Source organism: Dermacentor variabilis, chromosome 6 (assembly GCF_050947875.1).
Source record: "Dermacentor variabilis isolate Ectoservices chromosome 6, ASM5094787v1, whole genome shotgun sequence".
NCBI lineage: Eukaryota > Metazoa > Arthropoda > Arachnida > Ixodida > Ixodidae > Dermacentor > Dermacentor variabilis.
The window spans coordinates 176,799,170-176,818,419 of NC_134573.1; the positions used below are offsets into that span (position 1 = coordinate 176,799,170).

At 48.6% G+C, this 19,250-nt stretch overlaps 1 protein-coding gene across 3 annotated transcripts in view; it reads left to right on the forward strand.

Annotated features, from left to right (window-relative positions):
* The window catches only part of LOC142585860 (solute carrier family 12 member 8), a 52,627-nt gene that overhangs the window by 23,911 nt on the left and 9,466 nt on the right, over positions 1-19,250 (forward strand). For 2 of the 3 annotated variants that reach the window (XM_075696929.1, XM_075696928.1), the window contains exons 3-11: positions 34-174; positions 633-824; positions 4,724-4,844; positions 6,974-7,087; positions 10,611-10,812; positions 11,261-11,348; positions 11,406-11,552; positions 12,125-12,394; positions 13,376-13,595. In XM_075696929.1, coding sequence (XP_075553044.1) covers positions 34-174; positions 633-824; positions 4,724-4,844; positions 6,974-7,087; positions 10,611-10,812; positions 11,261-11,348; positions 11,406-11,552; positions 12,125-12,394; positions 13,376-13,595 — 1,495 coding nt within the window. Of the gene's footprint in view, positions 1-33; positions 175-632; positions 825-4,723; positions 4,845-6,973; positions 7,088-10,610; positions 10,813-11,260; positions 11,349-11,405; positions 11,553-12,124; positions 12,395-13,375; positions 13,596-17,782; positions 17,896-19,250 lie in introns of those variants that run through there. The other variant, XM_075696930.1, reaches the window with a different exon arrangement.

A 19,250-nucleotide genomic window follows, 5' to 3' on the forward strand; every position in this document is an offset into this window, starting at 1 on the left:
GCGATTGACGGTGGCCGGTCGTGTCCGTCGCAGAGTGCCAAGGCCAAGCCCTGGTGGTCGGCCAACTTCTTCGTCTCGGAGCCCGTGCTGTTCGGCACCTGGGACGGCGTCTTCACCACGTGCATGATCCACCTGTTCGGCGTCATCGTCTTTCTGCGCTCCGGATGGATAGTGGTGCGTTGCGACCCCTTGCCGACTTTCACTACGCGAAGCCAGTTTTACAACTGTGTATTGCGTGAGCCACCCTTTACCACGCGGCCCGGGCACACTACATCACACCAGTAGCACCGGAAGTGGGGAGAGGTGGAAAACAAGAAAACCGCTTGTTTTTTGTTTCATCCTGTTTTGCTGCGGTGATATGTCGTCCAAATGCAGTGCCAATTTATTCTAGCTACCATCTTAAGAATAGAATACCCCCCCCCCCCCCCCCCGACCCGCCCATTCCTTTTCCTGCAGACTTGCGAATCACTATTGCTGCATTCCACATACTCGACCAGGCAGATCAGATGCCCAAGAGACAACTTGCCCATTCGTTTTGCGAGGGTTGTTCGCTCGTTGATTCGAATCCACGAGGCCGATCCTGCTTGCAGCGCCTGCACCATCACTCGCTGTTCCGTCCCGTGCGCGCGCAGGGCAACGCGGGCGTGGAGCACGCCCTGCTCATGGTGCTGGCCACGGTGGGCGTGTGCACCTTGGCCGTGCTGGCCGGCATCGGAGTCTGCGAGCGGTGCCACCTCGAGTCCGGCGGACTGCACGTGCTCCTGTCGCACATTCTGGGCGTGCGCGTGGGCGGAGCCGCAGCACTCATCTACTGCTTCGGCCAGGTATGCCGTGCTATTCCGGTCTCTCTCTCCTTTTTACTTCCGGTCTCTATCGCCTTGATCTTTTTCTCCCCGTACCCCTTTCCCCGTGCAGTGCTGTTGAGGTGTCCTCCTGTGAGAGACAGTTACGGCACTGCACTTCTTTTCGATTTCTCTTTAAAAAATCACACATCTAGATCTCCACAGCGAAACATGTACGCAGAAAGATACGTAGAGCACTACCCCGCTAGAGGCAATCGCCCGTGACAGCACGGTAAATTCTATTTTGAAGGATGAATGTAAAAAATAAAGAAATGAAAGGAACAAATAAGGCAAAAAGAAGTGGTGGGCACAGAACAAAACAAACAAGCGCTGTGTTTCTCTCTTCAGTACCATCGGTATTTTATTTTCTTTCTTTCTCTTTTGCGCTTATTGTCAATAGTTTCAATTGAAATTATTTATGCCACACTAACAAACGCGAACTTATACTTTCCTCGTGAATTCTCATATGCGCGATTTCGTATCTACCTTCTTATTTCCTACTTTCTCTCCTGTCTTTTTTCGCTCCCTACCCCGGCGTAGGATAGCCAACCGGGAGGCGTATTTCCGGTTAACGGCCTCGAATTTCGTTCTCTTCTTCACGCCCTCCTCTTGTTTGAACGTCGAGGAGAGAACGTTGGCCTGTTTTGATACGTTGGCACAAGCTTAATAGGGCCAGCGATTACACTACCTGTATAAAAAAATTTTATTTTGCGAGTCATTGACATTCATAAATTGAAATTTTCGCGCAACTGAATAGGAGTGGAGGGCAAAAGAAAAAAAAACTAACTGTGATATTTCCGTGTCAGAAAACGACGTGGCTGTTCAAGAATCTTTCCACAAGGTCACGAGTTTGGACAGACACTGCAAGTGATCTAGAGGAACTGGGCTGACAGAACCTATACACCCGCCATCTTGCGCGGCCACTCCTTAGGGTATAAGGACACTGTCTGCGTAGCTGTTTGTTGCGTTCAGAGGACAGCTGAAGCTAATTGTGTGGCACAACTGAATTAAGCATGCTGCCTCGATTAAGCTAAGGTTTTTAGAATAGTTCTATGGAGAGTCTCAGCCATACGGGAAAGCACCGGCGACCATACGGTAAATAGTTCAGCCCGACAAAGCGGAGCAGCCGAAACGCCGATGGATTACCGCACTACATCCTGTAGCCACCCTAACCGCAATAACGTACGACATGCAGATAGAGAAACACGGCACTGCTAAAACCTGAATTCGTGCAGGCGTTCGAAAAAATTCGTTAGAATCTCCACAATGGAGGCTGCCTTGCACGGTGCTGTTCGGCTTTACAACAATTGAAACGCAAATGAAGAAGGTCCTGTCAGACATATGAGTCGCACAAAGGGTGTTTTGTAGCGCCGCACTGAACTGGTGTGAAAACGCCGGGATGACAACGGTGTATGGGCGATAATGTAGAAAAGAAATGAACACAGAAGCAATCGCGAACTTCGTTACGCAATTTGAGAGACAGGATATTTACTTCTATGCGCATGACTCAATAGAAAATTGTGCATGGAAGAGCAACAACTTCGGACAATGATATATAAATAAAAAGGGATATGGGCGGAGGGGATCGACTACACTATTATCGAAATCTCTCTCACCAACGCACTTTTTTTTTTCCAGTTTTTAGATAATATTGGCTGAATCTACTAAACCAGAACTATGTATTGGTCTAAGTATGCACGCGCGGTGCACTTACATATTTGTCTTCAAATAAAGCAGAAAATTTTAGCCACAAGAACCTAAAAATATTTTTAAGGTAACGAACGTAGCTGTAATTATATATTTAATAGGTGCTGTAGTCATACTAGACGGCTGTTGTGTTTTTTTTTTTAAGGCGAAAGTCTTTCTAGGCTCATGGTGAAGTTGGTTTCAGCAGACCTGACCGCCGGAGTGTCCGCCGAAGCGTCATCACGCCTTATGAAGACAGATCAAAGACAGATTAAAGAATGAAAAATGATTGATAGTGACAGTCAGTGAATGATAACGTTATAATGTAGATTGGTAGATGTTAATAATGACTAATAATGACTAATAATGACTACTAATCACTTGTAATGACTACTTATGACTCCGAAATGACCAATGTGTCTAAGGACAGCTTGTAATGACCACAATTGATTATAAATGACTAGAAATGTCTAGTAATGAGTAGTAATGACTACAATGACTACTAATGACTTGTGATGACTACTAATGGCTACGAAATGACAAATATGTCTAACGACGAATTGTAATGACTACAGTTGATTACAAATGACTAAAAAAGCTTACAAATGAGGCGAATGATAAGAGGAAGAAGAGTAGGCTTTCGCCGTTCACCTCTTAAGAAAGATCTTAAGATACCTTTTAATAAACTTTCACACTAAGATATTTAACAGGTTTTAGGTGTAACTAAAGTCGGCGGACTGCTAGTAGCTACGCCATAAACAGGCTGCAATATTTCAGCTTGATTGAAAGAACAACAACAAGGATATCGGCAAGCATACAGTTTGATCCCGAAATTCCCTCTCCATCCAGCTTTAACATGATAAGGCGATCCTAGTACATCAAACCAGAAGAGTTCCAAAATTTAGCAGCAGGGAACAAGTGCAATGTATCTGTTGCGTGAAGTAATTAATTAAACGATCACTTAAATTATTAAATTAATAATTAACCTTTATTGAAACAGTGACTTATCACACGAGGTGGGAAGGTACCTTATTCCAGGAACCCTATGGCCTGTACCGCCCGCCGCGCATGAAATAATAATAATAATAATAATAATAATAATAATAATAATAATAATAATAATAATAATAATAATAATAATAATAATAATAATAATAATAATAATAATAATAATAATAATTTACGGGAATATTTATGAAGTTAGAGCGTATTAGAGTGGATGGCTGCTTGCATTTCGTCTGAGTTATAATCGTCACACCAAAAGATCGTGGTGAACGCTCGATCCCTGGATGTAACAATAAATTCGTATATTGCTCTGCCCTGTGTATTATGCACACACCAACGACGTCAAAAACCTGTGTTTTTATTCTAACAACTTGGAAAGAAGATTTAGCACTTTAGCGCTGGTTTCCTTTCAATCAATTTTCCTTGGCAAGAGTGAATTTTTCTTTTTACTCCTCATTAATTGTCCTGTAGTACTCTTGGCACCATTGTTTGCCTGATTGTTTCTCCTCACTATCAGGTGCCGACAGGCAGCGAAACAGTCGACACCTCTGATTTATTTAATTTGCGAAAGCGAAGCTTTCTTTGCTTCTAGACACAATTGTGCGCGTCGCCGTTAGTTCTGTAAGGCATTTACTCCCCAACTGCTGCGCACTAAAGCTTCGCTTCACGTAGGTTCCAACATGTGCGTTAGATGTGAACGATTGGCTGAGCTATTGACTGACCGGTTGAGTGAGTGGATGGGTTAATGTTCCGAAGCAAGAGGTGAGTTTGAGAGATACCAGTGGGAAGCTCCGCGAATTTATTCTCACAGCACGGCGTTCTTTGTGGCGCACCTAAAGCGCTGAGCGTTCTTGCATTCCGCACTTACTGGAATGCCGTAGCCAGCAATCGAACCCTCTACCTTGTTCTCAGCGGCAGAATCAACCTCTCGGGGGCAACTCGTCCTTTTCGCGGACAAATCAGGCAAGCAAACATATTGATAGTTTTACTGAGTGATAAGGACCAAAATATAGTAAGCTCTCGAGAAATTTCAGCAACGACAACATAGATACCAAAAAGAACAGCGGTAAACGCAGTGTTCTAAGCTGTCAGCTCCAATCACTGTGCATAGTAGCAACATAAGTGCTCGTTCATCGTGGCACTCGCGTAAGTACACACACGCGGACCCGTGCTGCACCGCGTGGGCGCAGGCGGTGAGCAGCGCCCTGCACGTGATGGGCTTCGCCGAGTCCATGGGCCAGCTGCTGAAGATGGAGGAAGACCCGTGGCTGCAGCGGGGGATCGCCTCGGCGCTCGTCCTCCTGCTGCTCGGTACGTGACCGATCGAACGACTCGGCCATCTGTCTGTGTGTACATATGAGTCAAGCTGCGCGTTCACTAAGTCGCGTGTCTAGAACGCGTTTCTAGAAAGGCCACTTTCGCTACGCAAAACGCGCAATAACGAAAAACGGGTGGGGACGCTCCTTTGAAGTTCCCACACAAGGCATTCCGTGACGTCAAGGATTTTGAGAACGTCACCTCCTGCTCAGTTATTTGTTTACCGAGATACGAGGAACACGCGGATTTCTAAATGAATAAAATATCCCCAGTACAGGAGGTATCGAGAAGTTTTAACACGCCATATAACGACCGAAACGATAAAAAAAGGTTTGAAATTTGCGACGTCACGACAACGTATACCGGCGCTGCCGTTGCGAGAGCTTCAAGGATGGAGGGTTGAGGTTAGCTTTTAGTATTTCCGCACTAGTAGTAATCAGCATTTTTTCCACCGAAGGAATGAAGGTTGAGTTTTCAAAGAATACTTCGCTGTCCGTACACGTATCTACACCTTCTCTCTTCCTTCTCTCGCTTCCCCTTCTCCCTTCCCCCAGCGTAGGGTAGCCAACCAGCCTATTGACTGGTTAACATCCCTGCCTTCCTATATTACTCTCTCTCTCGCCAGTCAGAAGTGACTTAATGTTTTTCTTTATTGTCCCTATAAGCAACACTCTTCGCGACGATACTCGTTATAGATTGTACCCACCACGGTGGCTTAGCGGCTATGGTGTTGCGCTGCTAAGCAGGAGGTCGCGGGATCAAATCCCGGCCGCGGCGGCCGGGATTTGATGGGGGCGAAATGCAAGAACGCCCGTGTCCCGTGCATTTGGGGCCCGTTAAAGGTCCCCTGGTGGTCAGAATTAATCCGGAGTCCCTCACTACGGCGTGACCCATAACCAAATCGTGGTTCTGGCACGTAAAACCCCAGAATTAAATTCAGTTCAAATTCAGTGAATCGTTATGCTCTTACAACTCTACATGCAGATGATGATTCAATAAGAAAACGGTCAACATTGAAGAATTTTAATTTTTGTGTTTGTGCCAAACAGGCTAAGCTACATAGACAATTAAGAGGGACGTTTGCTTAGCTTGTCTATGATATGGGCACGGCAAGGCATCACACAGGCAAAACAAACGATATGTCTTCGCCGTTTGCCTTATAGCGGCAATCTTTGACAAGTGACCTTTTATAACTTGATCGTGCGGCCTCTTTTCCCTGCGCCGAATGTGACGGCAGCGGCGTGGCGACATTGGGACGTCGAGCTCTGCAGTTAAATGCGCTCGTTACATTGAAAATAGAGAGCGTGACGTCACAGTGATGCAAGAGCGCTGGCAATAATTTCACAATGTAAGCAACCGAGATTATCGTTTTCTTCGAAAATCCAAGGTTCATCCTCGGAAGGCAACTTTCTAAAATCTACATACTTGCCGAAGACAGCCAAGCATGACAAGTAGAGTGTCAGAGTATATTCGTCTGCTCTCCCGGTCAGCACTATACGTCGCCCACGCGCCCTTGTTTACAGACACGCAGCTTGTCCGTAGCGCAGCCATAGCTGAAGCGGCAGAGTACCGCACGCGTCATATACAGGACGTCGAGGGTTCGGCTCCCATCGGCGGCAGATTGTCTTTTCTTCCGGTTTCAATTTACTTCTTTATGAAAAATGTGAAGTCTGTGCAGTGCATAATTACTTCTACGCGTAAAAAAAGGTAAATAAGAAGCCCGCCAATTTTTGAAAAATTTTTTCTTTGGCTTCGTATATAACTGCTACTAAAGCGTCTAGCCCTTCGGTTCCGTGTAGCCCCAACCTGTAGCTGTCTATCCTGATCATCAAGCCTCCTAATACCCCTCTTCCCCTTCCCTCAAACTAGCATGCTAGAGTTGCGAGGTTAGCTCAGGCTAACCTCGCTGTTCTGCCGAAAATAAATTACCTTCTTCCTCTCTTACTCTACTATGGCGGCTTTATCAAAAAAAAAAAAGTTATTTTCTTATTTTTGCGCTAATCCAATCGCCCATAGAAGTAACATCGAGTATTATTTACGTATACGGAGTGGGTGGAAGGGCATTTATAATATGCTGTGCTAGCGCGCTTTTAAATGTGCTGTGTTTGTACTTTTCCTTCCAGGGATCAACGTCGCGGGCGTCAAGTGGGTCGTCCGCCTCCAGTTCGCCCTGCTCATCATTTTACTAATGGCCGCGCTGGACTTCGCCGTGGGGACTTTCGTGCGCTACGACTCAGGTGCCTCTGGAACTGGAGAGGATTCGATATTCTTATACAGAAGAAAAACAGCGCGACATTCTTCAGTGTCCCCCGCGCAGGAGAGAGAAATTCGCACGCGGCTGCCATAAACACATAGCGAAATTAAAGGTTTAGCACCTCTCTGACAGTGAAGTTCGCAAATCCTCCGCGCGCAGACACTGTCGAAGACGCGGCCCATACATCTCTGCCGTTGCGTGTATTTGTATATACGCGGCTTCATTCGCTATCGTGACTAGATAAAGCGTGAACAAGACAATATACAGTCGAGAGCGGACGAACTGAATCGGAAAGCAGCCCGACATAGATATCATTCGGCACATGAAAATACCCTGATAAGATGCTCAGGTGAAAACCAGCCCGTCTTATTTTCCGTGATTGCCGCAGAGCGTTGCTTCAAAATTGTTGCAACGAGGGCATCTCAGCGGAAAGCAAGCTCCGAAAAGGAAATTGTTTCGTGTGTGCATGTGCGCGCACGCAAGGAGTTTACCCCTACGTTGAGTAAAGGGGTAAGAGGACACGACGCTTCTCATCCTCCGATACATCTAATACGCCTATCGATCGATGCTGTCTAGAGGCGCAGAACACCCCTGTATATGTAAGCCATATTTTCAAATTATTATCTGCGCTGTTCGGCAGGCACGTACGCAGGATTTTTCTTTTCGAAGTGGGGGGGGGGGGCAGCTCAAGGTAACTTCTCTATGCAAACGAGGTGCAGGGTACTTTAGTAGTACAAATGTGAATAAGGCCCACCATTTGTCATAAACACGCGTAAAGCCGCAAAAGAGAATTGAAATAACGTTTATCGCACAGGTACGCCTGTGAGACACCTCTTCTTTACTTGGCAAACAAAGAACCACATCAAATGGACTCGCGCATGAGAGATGCGCAGGAAGAACCTTGCCAAGAACAAGTTAACGAGCGAAAGTGCAAAATGAAGATTTCTAGTAACGTTTTTTGAATTAGCTCTGGAAGAATTTTAGAGAAATGCATATTTGCGGAACAGTCACAGTTCTTTTGCATCCCTCGCTTACTGCTCTACCAAGTAGCAAAACCGACTCGTGTTGTTATTTGGGAAGTTGCGTAACGATGCGTGGTCACCAGTCCCGTACAACCGCGTACACAGGACGCTGCGGTTCTAGACGTACTGCGCCCACCGCGGAAGGTTAGAACCTCCCCCCCCCCTCCCCATTAGCACAGCAGGGAAGTGGCTACGTCAAGCGGCTCGATTGATAATTGTAGAAGCGTCATTAAAAACACACGGAATTATTCTCCAGTTGCGGTGGCGTTTTCTCTACTTCCTTTTTAAATAAGATGTTGATCCATATATATTTTCACAAACAATTTTCGCTTTTCCTCCCTGTTTGTCTGTTGCCTTGGCTTTCCCGCTTAGTAGATCGCTTAATTTCTCATTTTCTTGCGAGTCTTGTTTCCTGTTGCCAATTTTGCACAAAAAGTGCTGTACAATAAGGGAAAGACCAGACGAGGTAACGGGTGACAGTCATATTACTTATGGGTTTAAGGGTTATTGCAGGGTCTGATGATCTACGCTGTTTCGCAATATTTTATTTCCCACCTTATCTAACCCATGTCGCGGATATATGGTTCCGAGGATCTGCCAGCGTCGCGGCGAGCTGTCACTCGAGTAAATAAGAAAGCAAAAGGAAAAGTTAAACGCAACTGGCGTTTTCTCCGGCCAAAACTCGTTCCAGGAGCATACAGACCAGCCGACTATGAACCGAATCCCTTTCCTGACCCCTGGATCAGTCTAAACAAAGAAGGTTGAACTAACGAAGCAACAGGGATGCGCCTGATCATTGAATAGATGGTGACATAAAAATTGTGTTGGTCATTATAAATAAAATAAAATATTAAATTAAAACAATAAACTACGCCCTGCTTGCTACAATAGATGGTGACAACGGAATTCAGCTTGAGTTAATCGCGCGGGCACCGAATCGATGACAAAACTGGCCTCCACACCCCAGGAGATGCCGATAACTACCGCCATCGAAAAGGAGTGAAAAAAAGTGACAACTATTCCACTCCGTGACGATGGAATGACAGCGAAAGCTGACGACAGTCAAAGCTCTCAAACGAAAAGCAAAGTGTTTCACATCCGCTGCGGGTCGGCCTGAAGATAGTGCAATATCGGGCCGACCCGCGGCGGAGGTGAAGCAGTCGTTAATCACCGCACATACGTGGGCCAATCCCGAAAGTAGTGCAATGCCGGGCCGACCCGCGATGGAGGTGAAGCAGGCATTAAGAACTCCCCATGCGCAGGTCTATCCCGAAGATATTTCAAAACCGGGCCCACCCGCGGCGGGGGTGAAGCAGGTGTTAAGCGCTCCCCTCATGTGGGTCCTTCCCGAAGGTAGTACAATGCCGGGCAGACCCGCGATGGAGGTGAAATAGGTGTAACGCACTCTCCGTATGTGGGCCCTTCCCGAAGATTACGAAGGGCGCGTTATTGAACGACAGAAAGCTGAGCTAGTTGGTAAGGATTCATTATGCAAAAAAGAGGTGAGGCGTGGGGACAGGACGCAAGAGTAGAGAAGAGGCGTTCGTGTTGTCCAATTCTCTGCTCTTGTGTCCTGTCTGCACACCTCGCCTCTTTTTTACGTGTTAGGTTCCCGAGTACACAGGGGTATGTGGGACTGATCTTGGACCCTTTTTGCACTATCACCAGAATCGGCCCACGTGACGATTTTTTCTGTTAACGGACGCCGAAAGAAACTACGGAGCTTAGTAATACATTGCTTTCGCTCTAAAAGGCAGCAAAATGTTGACCGCCGAGTAGATTAATTTGTCGACTCTTTAGGAATGTCTGTGAGGAGTGGTGCTTTGGGCGGATAGGGGGGGGGGTGCCCCCCCCCCCCCCTTGGGTACGTGCCTGCTGTTCGGTTAGTATTATGCATAAGACAAGTAGTCGACGTATATGTGTTCGAATATCGACAAGAAAGAAGACGCGAAATAAAATTACAAAATATCTGATTAATTTTCGCGTTTTGTGTGTGCGCTCCGTGACCAAGGTGAGCAACAAAGCAGATAACGCGAACATGGATAAGGTGGCATATACGTGCGCTGCGTCGCGCATCCAGACATTAAAATGAAACAAGGTCGATGACAAAAGTGCTTTTATTTTTTCAAACGACAAACAAGAACATGGTAAAGGTCTAGTTTGGTCGACATCTGACAGGAGCGTCATACGGGGCACAACGTGTGACTGTGTGCTTTCTGTCGTCCCGTCTTCGGGTGCTATTTGTAATGCCTGTCTTTGTCGTCACGTGGGTAACAACAATTCGGTTGTTTTAAGACGTGAGGCAACAAAACACGTGCAATTAAATGATGCACATGACCTCATAATTGTCCATCCATCTTACGTAAGCACCCACCAGCCTTATGTCTCCACTTGAACCGGAAGACAGAAACCTCACGTAAAAAAGACCCCGCCCCCCCCTTCCGCAGAGTGCATAATTTATGCCTGCGCATACCTACGCCGCAGAGCACGGCGTGACGGGCTACGATCTGGCGACCCTGAAGAACAACAGCTTCCCTCGGTACGGCGACGGCCAGAACTGGTTCACAGTGTTCGGCGTCTTCTTTCCGGCCATGACGGGCGTCTTCGCCGGCATCAACATGAGCGACGACCTCAGGAACCCCGTGCAGGACGTGCCCGCAGGCACAATGGCCGCCGTCGGAACGTGGTACGTGTGACGCTGGTCGACTTCGACCCGCGGGCGCCAGACCCGACAGCACGCGTCAGAATCTTAGGCCGAGTGCGGCTTTACGAACTTCTTCCTCTTGCCGTCATATCGCTAACTCATAATTACTACACGATATATATTACAGTGCTCTCAATCCCGCCGGTATGTGCGGCCCGTCTCGAGTTAAAGCCGCACCGGGTCACGTATACAGCCGTCGTAAGAAGTACGCAGGACACAGTGCGTGTAACGATGGTTCCTTGCCGCATTGCATGACCTATATTGCTTCAGTGAAGGCCGCTCGTCCTCGCCACCCGGTGATGCAGTGTCGAAGTATTGGAATCCTGCATCGCATGGTCCATATATTTTTGACATAGACTATATACGCTTGTCGCAATGAATGCCTATTGTACAACACACGCAAGTGCGTGTTCAATGAACGTTTGTGCAGTTTGTTCCTGTATCTGGTATTTGTCCTCGGTCTGGGAAGCACGTGTCAGCGCTGGGCTCTCACCACGGATTACCTCATCGCCGAAAAGGCAAGCAATAGTTAGGAAATAACACAAAAGCAAACATGTGAACGAAATGCATCGCAGGCGTCCGCTATCGGCGTCATGTTGCTGTCTGGCCTGTACATCTCTTCCATGTCGGCGTGCCTAGGGGCTCTGTACCTGACGCCTCGCATTCTGCAGAACATGGCAAACGACGGAATCCTCCCGTTCAGCAAGCAGCTAAGCATCGGAGTAAGCATTTATCTTGCCTGGCTAGGTATCTACACACACGATAACCGTGCGGATCACCATGTTTAATTTGGTCACTGCTCGTTGGTAAACTGGCAAGTCATTGGTACCTACCGCGGCGTATAATCGGTTAGGGCGGCGTACCAGTGAGCACGAAGTCACAGCTCCATTTTCTGGATGCGACAACTGCTTCTCGACTATAGAGCGAAATGCAGACTTGGCAAAGTATTTAGTGCAAACTGAAGTACACTTGCTAGCCGAATTAGTCCACATTACAACAGCGGTACAGCATCTCGTGACGCTGTTTTGGAGACACGCTTTGTGTGCCTTAGGAATAATAACAACGGAGCTATTGACAAGTTCTACCAGGTTGTGCAGTTACAAGAACGAATTCGTACGTCCGCCAGCCGGCACAACGAAATGTGACGCACCGTGAAAGTTGCTTAATATCGATTCGTATCATATATACGCACGCAATTTCGCATTGAATCAACGGCAGCGTTTCAAAAAAAAAAAAAAAAAATGAAGGCGCCACATAACCGCGAACATTCGTGCACGCGCTGCCGCGCCTGCAGAAGGGCCCCAACAAGGTCCCTGTGGTGGCGCTGGTGCTGTTCGCGCTGGTCACCTTCCTGTTCATCCTGGCGGGCCAAGTGAACACGCTGGCGCCGCTGGTCACCATCCCGTTCCTGTTGACGTACGCGTGCGTCGAGTACGCCTACTTCTCCATGGCCATGACCTACGACATCCAGCGCCGGCGCAACGAGCGCTTCCGCCAGCAGGCTGCCATCATCCGGGCCCAAACGACGGACAAAACCAGCTACGGAGCGCTTGGCGACGCCAAGGTGCGGCAGCTATAATGGTCTCGAGAGGTCGATCGAATGCGCGCTCGCGCGGCCTGTATTATGTGTATGATATCCGGGGTATCCCAGCTAATTTTAGCCAAACTTAACAAATATGCAAATGCCACGTAGATGGACAGAGCCAAGGTAATTTGTTTGCCGTTGCTTGGAGATACTCAGATGATCTTTCTTCATTCCGCCTAATTAGATAGTTAGCCTCAATTAATTAATCAACTTTTCACATATTAAAATTAGATGAAAAGTGTCAACGAGAAAATTGTAGAGCAATATGAAAAACTCCAGATACAGCTTTCTGTTGCTCAATACGCGCTACATAAACGTGTTTTTCCTAGCGTGAAAGAAAACCCGTGGTAATTTTTTGTGCATTTGCGGGCTTCTTTCACGCTCGGACAGACACTTTTATGCAGCACGTATTGAGCAACAGAAAGCTGTATTGGGAGTTCTTCATGCCGTCCTACAATTTTCACATTGACACTTTTCATCTAATTATAATATTTGATAAGTTAATTAAGCCTAATTATCCAATAAGGCGTAATGAAAAATATAATTTGAGTATCTCCAAGCAGCGGCTAATATCACCTTGGTTCTGTCGAGCTACGTGGCATTCGCATATATTTAAGCTCCGGTTAAAGTTAACCGGGACACCCTGTATATAGATCATATTAGCTATATATAGTGCGGGTATCGACAGATGTCGATAATGCCAGCCTCTAGCCGTATGCTACTGTTATGTCGGCGTGGCCGCCATTATCTCCCGACGTGTTGTTTCAGTACTTTAAGCAATACCTGATATATCTATACCATGTCACCGTGACCAATGAAAGCGCTTGGCGAGTTTAGACATTTTCAACTTTAAGGGTTTCGATTAGCAGCTTATATAACTTCCCGGAAATATTTTACGTGCGTTACTTTACGATCGAGATCTAGCGGTGCAGGGCAGCATACGGCGGTCCTTGTGCGCAGGTTGCCACGAGCGACTTGGACCAGCTATTTCCAGAACGCGTTCACGACAAGACGGCCATACCACGTGACCACAGCAGCGTAACCACGACAGAATCCCCAGTGACATCACCAGACGAGCACAGCTCCATACGGAGTGCGGAGAGCAGGGATTCCAACGCCGACCAACCAAGGGGCCAGCCGGAGTCCTGTATTACTGACAAGACTCACCTCCTCACTAAAGGTACAGTGTACTAAAGGTCAGCTTGCGCGTGTACCGATATGGTGTTTCGCATGGCTTCCTGTCCATTAATGTGCCCGACGGATAACTTGAAAATCAATGGGAACTGGCTGGTGTCACCACTGACGTAGGGTTGTTCAGGGCTCTTTTCGCATTCCTTGCATGAATGCTCTGCAGAGCTTGCGTGAAATAAAGAGTATGGCAAATCAGTTCTGCGGAATCCCGCAAGGCGGAGGAAGTGTCATGAAGGGGAAAATTGGTTAGCCACAACGAGGAATGAAAAAACTGAGAGACCCTACCTAGACCCCGCGCTAGGAGAAAAGTGTGGAGTAAGTGACGTGGTATTTTTCGGTGTAGCCGTGGTTGCTTAGTGACTGTGGTGTTGTGCTGCTAAGCACGAGGTCTCGGGATCGAATCCCGGCCACGGCGGCCACATTTCAATGGAGGCGAAGTGCGAAAACACCTTTGTACTTAGATTCACGTGCACGTTAAAGAACCCCAGGTGGTCCGAATTTCCGGAGTCCCCCACTACGGCGTGCCTCATAAATCAGATCGTGGTTTTGGCACGCAAAGCCCCATAATTTTTAAGCGGCCATGTTGTCGAGGCACAATGACGGTTTTGTTGTGTGCTCATGCGTGTGCTGTCCCGTCGGTCTCGTTGCGTGGCAAAGGCGTCGTGTGTGCAGGTTTGCGCTAATTTCCGTGTTGTGTTCCGCTATATCTGCACTGTGCTCTCTCAGTTGTTGTGGCGAGGTGGGACTGGAAGAAGTAAAAAGCGTGAAACGAGCGCGCATGCAACGCCGTGCACCGCGCACCACGCCACAAACGAAGCACTACTGTATTAGGCAGTGCACTTGCAGTCTTCGGCGGATTCGTGCTGACGTATCACCACATACTGAAACCGCAGTGTTTCAGAATATGTACGTACGATAAACGCCTAGCAGGTCAGTGACTGCTGTGCAGTGTGTTCCTGCATTTGACAGCCGACGATGCATTTGTGGCGCACAAAACAGCTGGCCATGTGGACGGACGGGAAAGAAGCGACTGCTGTGGGTAATTAAGGGACGAACCTTCCTTACCACAGATGTATGTGTGCCCGAGGGGCGCAGCTGGGAAGTGGAGGTTGGCGGACGCCTGCGCGCACAACAAACGGCTGATGGTCGCTCGTATATGGGTCCGGTCAACGCGCTAGCCACACGCACGCGTGCGAAAACTGTTCGGCACCGCGCGTAGGATACCACAGAACTCCGTGAAACTTCACTTACCGTGAAAACAACATACATCAGGCCGCAGTCAGTGTATATACCTATATACGCGCAACGACGTTCCCTTCTGCTGGCCTCCTCGTCGGTGAGCTGTGGCTCCTCACATCTCCGCCGTGCGCTTCCGCCCGAAACTTGTTCAGTAAAGCAAAACGATTCCGAAAGCCACGACCAGCACACGCGTTTGTTCTCATGAACTGCAGACTGCAGCTAGTAATAGGTCAAAGTGTCGTGATGTGCGTAAAATGTGCTGCGGGTTATCGCCTGATCATTTTTGCATTGCGGTGAGAATGTAGATTTATTTTCAGAAAATTCGGCACAAGTAGCAGGGACTGGCCTCACGGCCTAATTTGCGCAGTTCATTATGAACACCGCAAATTATTATGAAAGGTCCGAGCAACGGCATGACCTAGCGACGACCTTCCACCGAATTCTCGTGGCATCCTCCTACACCAAATGTAGGAGCGGAGACGTTTTGGACATCCTCACTCCGATTTAAACAGCCAACAGGAGAGGGACTGGCGTCGTATCCAGACGAATACATACCCCAAGCTGCACCACCTACACAGAATACACCCCACGAGGTTCACTGACGAGTGCCCACGGTGTATAGACACACCCACACTAAAGCACATCACATGGGAGTGCCCCAGGAGGCCCATATTACACCAACTTCTACTAATGAGGGAGGCATGGCTTGCGGACGAGAGTCGGGAGAGCCAGTTGGCTCTTCTGCACGAAGCCCAGCGAACCGCTGGTGCCAGTGGGGCCCTGGAATAGGGGCCCCAACCATCGTGCCTTATTAGAGAGTTTTAGAATTGGGGGCGCAAGGCTCTGGGCCCCCAAGCCGCGTTGCGTCGGTTGCTCTTGGGTCTAGGTGAGCAGCAGAGTTTGAGGATTGGGTCGAACGCAGACAGCGTTGGGTTGAGCGCTCGGGGCGCCGCAGTGTGGAAAATAGAAAGTTGCTTGAAAGAAAAAAAAACAAAAACAAAATGAACCTCTTTTCTTACAAGTGAAAACGAACAGAATGCATTTTTGAGCAAAAAGAACGAACAATAAAATGTAAGAAACTGTGTTAGTACCGGTTAGCATTACGAATTAAGTGTGCGATTCTAAGCCAAGCAAAGCCAATCGAAGCCAAGTGCTCTTAGTTGGTGTTTTCTTGTGACGCGCTGCGAAAAAACTGCGAGTTCACCCGCGTTACCCGCGTGAAATGGCGAAAATCAGTCGAAGTAAATAAAGTTTGCTCTGCGACCATCTGCTGTACGCCATCGCTGTCACCCGCGAGGGCGGCCCAAGACGGCTTGGGGGCCCACGCTAGTTTTCGATTCTTGGGTCTTGGGTTAACGTGAACGCAAGAACCCAAGACTGGCTTGGGTTCTGCGCATGCGTACTTGTGGCGCGCAATTTTCTTGGGTCCCCAAGCCGCTTGGGCCCCCAATTCTAAAACTCTCTATTAACGCGATAGCGTTAAGGAGCTCGTGTCGCAGAAAAGCCGGTGTCGTCGGCGTCCGCGGCGTTGGCCGTGAGCAATAAATCACGGCAGGCACTTCATGAATAAAAAGCAACTTCCAAGATGGGCTGGGTGCGAATCGAACCAGGGTCTCCGGAGTGTGAGACGGAGACGTTACCACTGAGCCACGAGTTCGATGCTTCAAAGCGGTACAAAAGCGCCTCTAGTGAACGCGCTGTTTCTAAGGCTCAGGCGTGCGTTGCTTGCTCAGGCGCACATTTCGTTGTCGCGCCGAACGCTGCGTTGCTCGACGCTCACCGCGTCCGATGCGGGGCGCGTAGTCGCTGCGCCGTAGCCCATTGTCTTACACCCCTTGGCGGGTGGCCGGGAACGCTGTCGCGTTCCACTCTTGAAGGCGAAGCTTAAGCGTCCTCCAATTTTTTTATTTATATTCGATAAAGTTTTTACTCACTCACTGACTCACTCCTTTCAACACTAGAGCGCAATACTCATACGAAATTTCTTAAGCAACGGTGTCGCCATGGTATGTCCGTTGGTCGGATCACTACGGCGCGCGCACGTCTGCGCAGCCCGGCGTGGTTGCGCCCCGAAGGCGAGGAATGCCCCGACAAAATGGCATAGTAACGCCAACTTCCGGCGTCACGGAGGCTTCACAAAGAGTGACGCCAGTCCCTCTCCTTACATTTATCCTTCCTTCATGGTTGACCGTATTCAGTGTCCCTGTGTTTCATGTCGAAATACTCGCCCTCACGCTGTGATCTGCTAGCCTACCGGTTAGCCCAGATGGTGAACCGACCGCCGCGGAAAAGCGTTCGTCCCGGACTCTAATCGCGGACCAAGACACGTTTTTCGTCAAATGCGAATATTTCTCAGACACCATTTGTAGCTTCGTGCTACATTCGGGTGGGTGACTTTTTCCTTTCACTAGAGTACAGGCAACGTTACCCCATTGCCGGTTCTCTGCGGCCCCAAGGGGTCAGATCGTCACCTAACGCTGGCAAGGACTGTCGCTGCCCTCGATGTAACATCTCTCATTACACGTGAATGGTGCGCTCAAAGATGACGCCAGTTTTTAGTTGTTTCGGCAGGCACGTGTAAGCACATTGGTCACATATTGAAGCTTTCCGCGGCAAGGCGCGTGCCGGGTCTAGCTGACTTAGCCTGCAGTGTAACTTCAGACAAAGGCACACAAATACAGGCGAAGGGAAGGAAAATAAGAATGCTGGCTCTCCTGTAATCGAGAGTAGGTGTAAGCGCGAAATGGCTACCGGCAAAGCATATTGGTTGGAGACGATACTATAGCCACAATCTTAAAACGGGTGTAGTGCATGTTCGCAACGGCGCACCCCACTACACCACACCGCACCACGCCATAATGTGCACGGGTCCACTTGGACGCGATAATTTCCTGTCACAGACAGAACCTCATTGCATATCTCGTCTCGGTCAAGCAGCCACCCGCAGTGCGCCGGACGCTACCAGCTGGAACGCTGCCGGCGATCAGTCGCGCCGCTGACCTCACGGACCGCTGGCGTTGAAAAGAGCACAGCAAACTCTGTCACAGCGCCAAGAGATGGCAATCAAGTGTATGGTGCTCTGTATCTGCCTTTTGAACGTCGCTATTGGAAATTACAAATAAAACTTCTGCGTACTAGATGTTACAGCTTGAGTGATATTGTGAAAGAAGAACTCAGATTTGGAAGAACTCGGAAGCAATATTTTTTTTGTAACTTGTTTGGGAAGTAACTAGCGCATGTCATGTGCTCTTGACTGGTTGACCGGATGATCTCGTTTTGCCCTGACAACTTGCCCGGATAACAGCTCTGGCTTTGGCTCAAGGTCACATGAAAGTCGCCGACAGAACATAGTCTCGCAAGGGAAGAGATCGTGGCGTCTAAATCCGCGGCTCCTAAAAGACAGGCAGGCAACCGCAAAGGTATCATCCATCCTCTTTCGATCGCTGCACGACATATAGAATCTAGATGGCACAGAATGGGATGGCGTGAAGGCCAGAGTGCGCGAGTGCTTCAGGTCTTGGGACAGGGGTCGAGCGCGCAAGGAGAGCGAGATTAAAATAGTCTCCGACGCGATCCTCCTGCTCTCGAACGCTGGCGTAAAAATAAAAGTTTTTTCTCTCTCTCCTGCTCTCGAGGCCACTGTCCTGCGAGCCTGGTGTTGCTCCGGCGCTGGCCTCACTCCGAAAGGGACTTCGGATTCTCTTGCAGCTACGCTGAGATGGCTTGAGAGCCACGACCCGAACAGAGCAGTAGGAAATGGAAGCGTGGTGCAGCAGAAATGTCCTACGTAGACATCTTTCAAGGAAGAGCACAATTCTCTTTCCTAGTAGATCCAAGTGATGGAAGCATAGTCGATTCACCAGATGGAGTTCTCGCACTGGCGAGGCAGTTTTACATGACCTTGTATGCCGAACCAGTTACCTCTCCAGCTGTCTTTCCATTCGTTTCACCAGCTGAGCCGCCGGAAGTCTGTTACTCAGCCATAGTCGAGGACAAGCTGTTTTCGGCTTTGAAGTCTATGAAGCATAATCGAAGTCCACGACCCGATGGTCCGACAGTCGAATTTTATGTGAAGTTTTGGACACTGTTAGGGAAGCCGTTCACATCATTGGGGAACGGGCTACTCAGTGAAGGGACTCTGTCAGCGCCTCAAGGAGAGGGGCTAATCACTCTCGTTTTTAAGGATGAGTGGATAAGCTCCGATCTAAGAGCATGACGTCCAATCACACTTCTGAACTGCGATTACAAGCTCATAGCAAAGTGTCTGTGTATGCGACTCACTCCAGTACTCGACACTGTTTTGGGTTCATACCAGGCATGTTGTGTCCAGAGGCGCTCCACTCAGCTTCACGGTTTAGCAGTGAGGGACCTTCTCCTGTGGGCAAATACCAGGAAACTTCCAGGT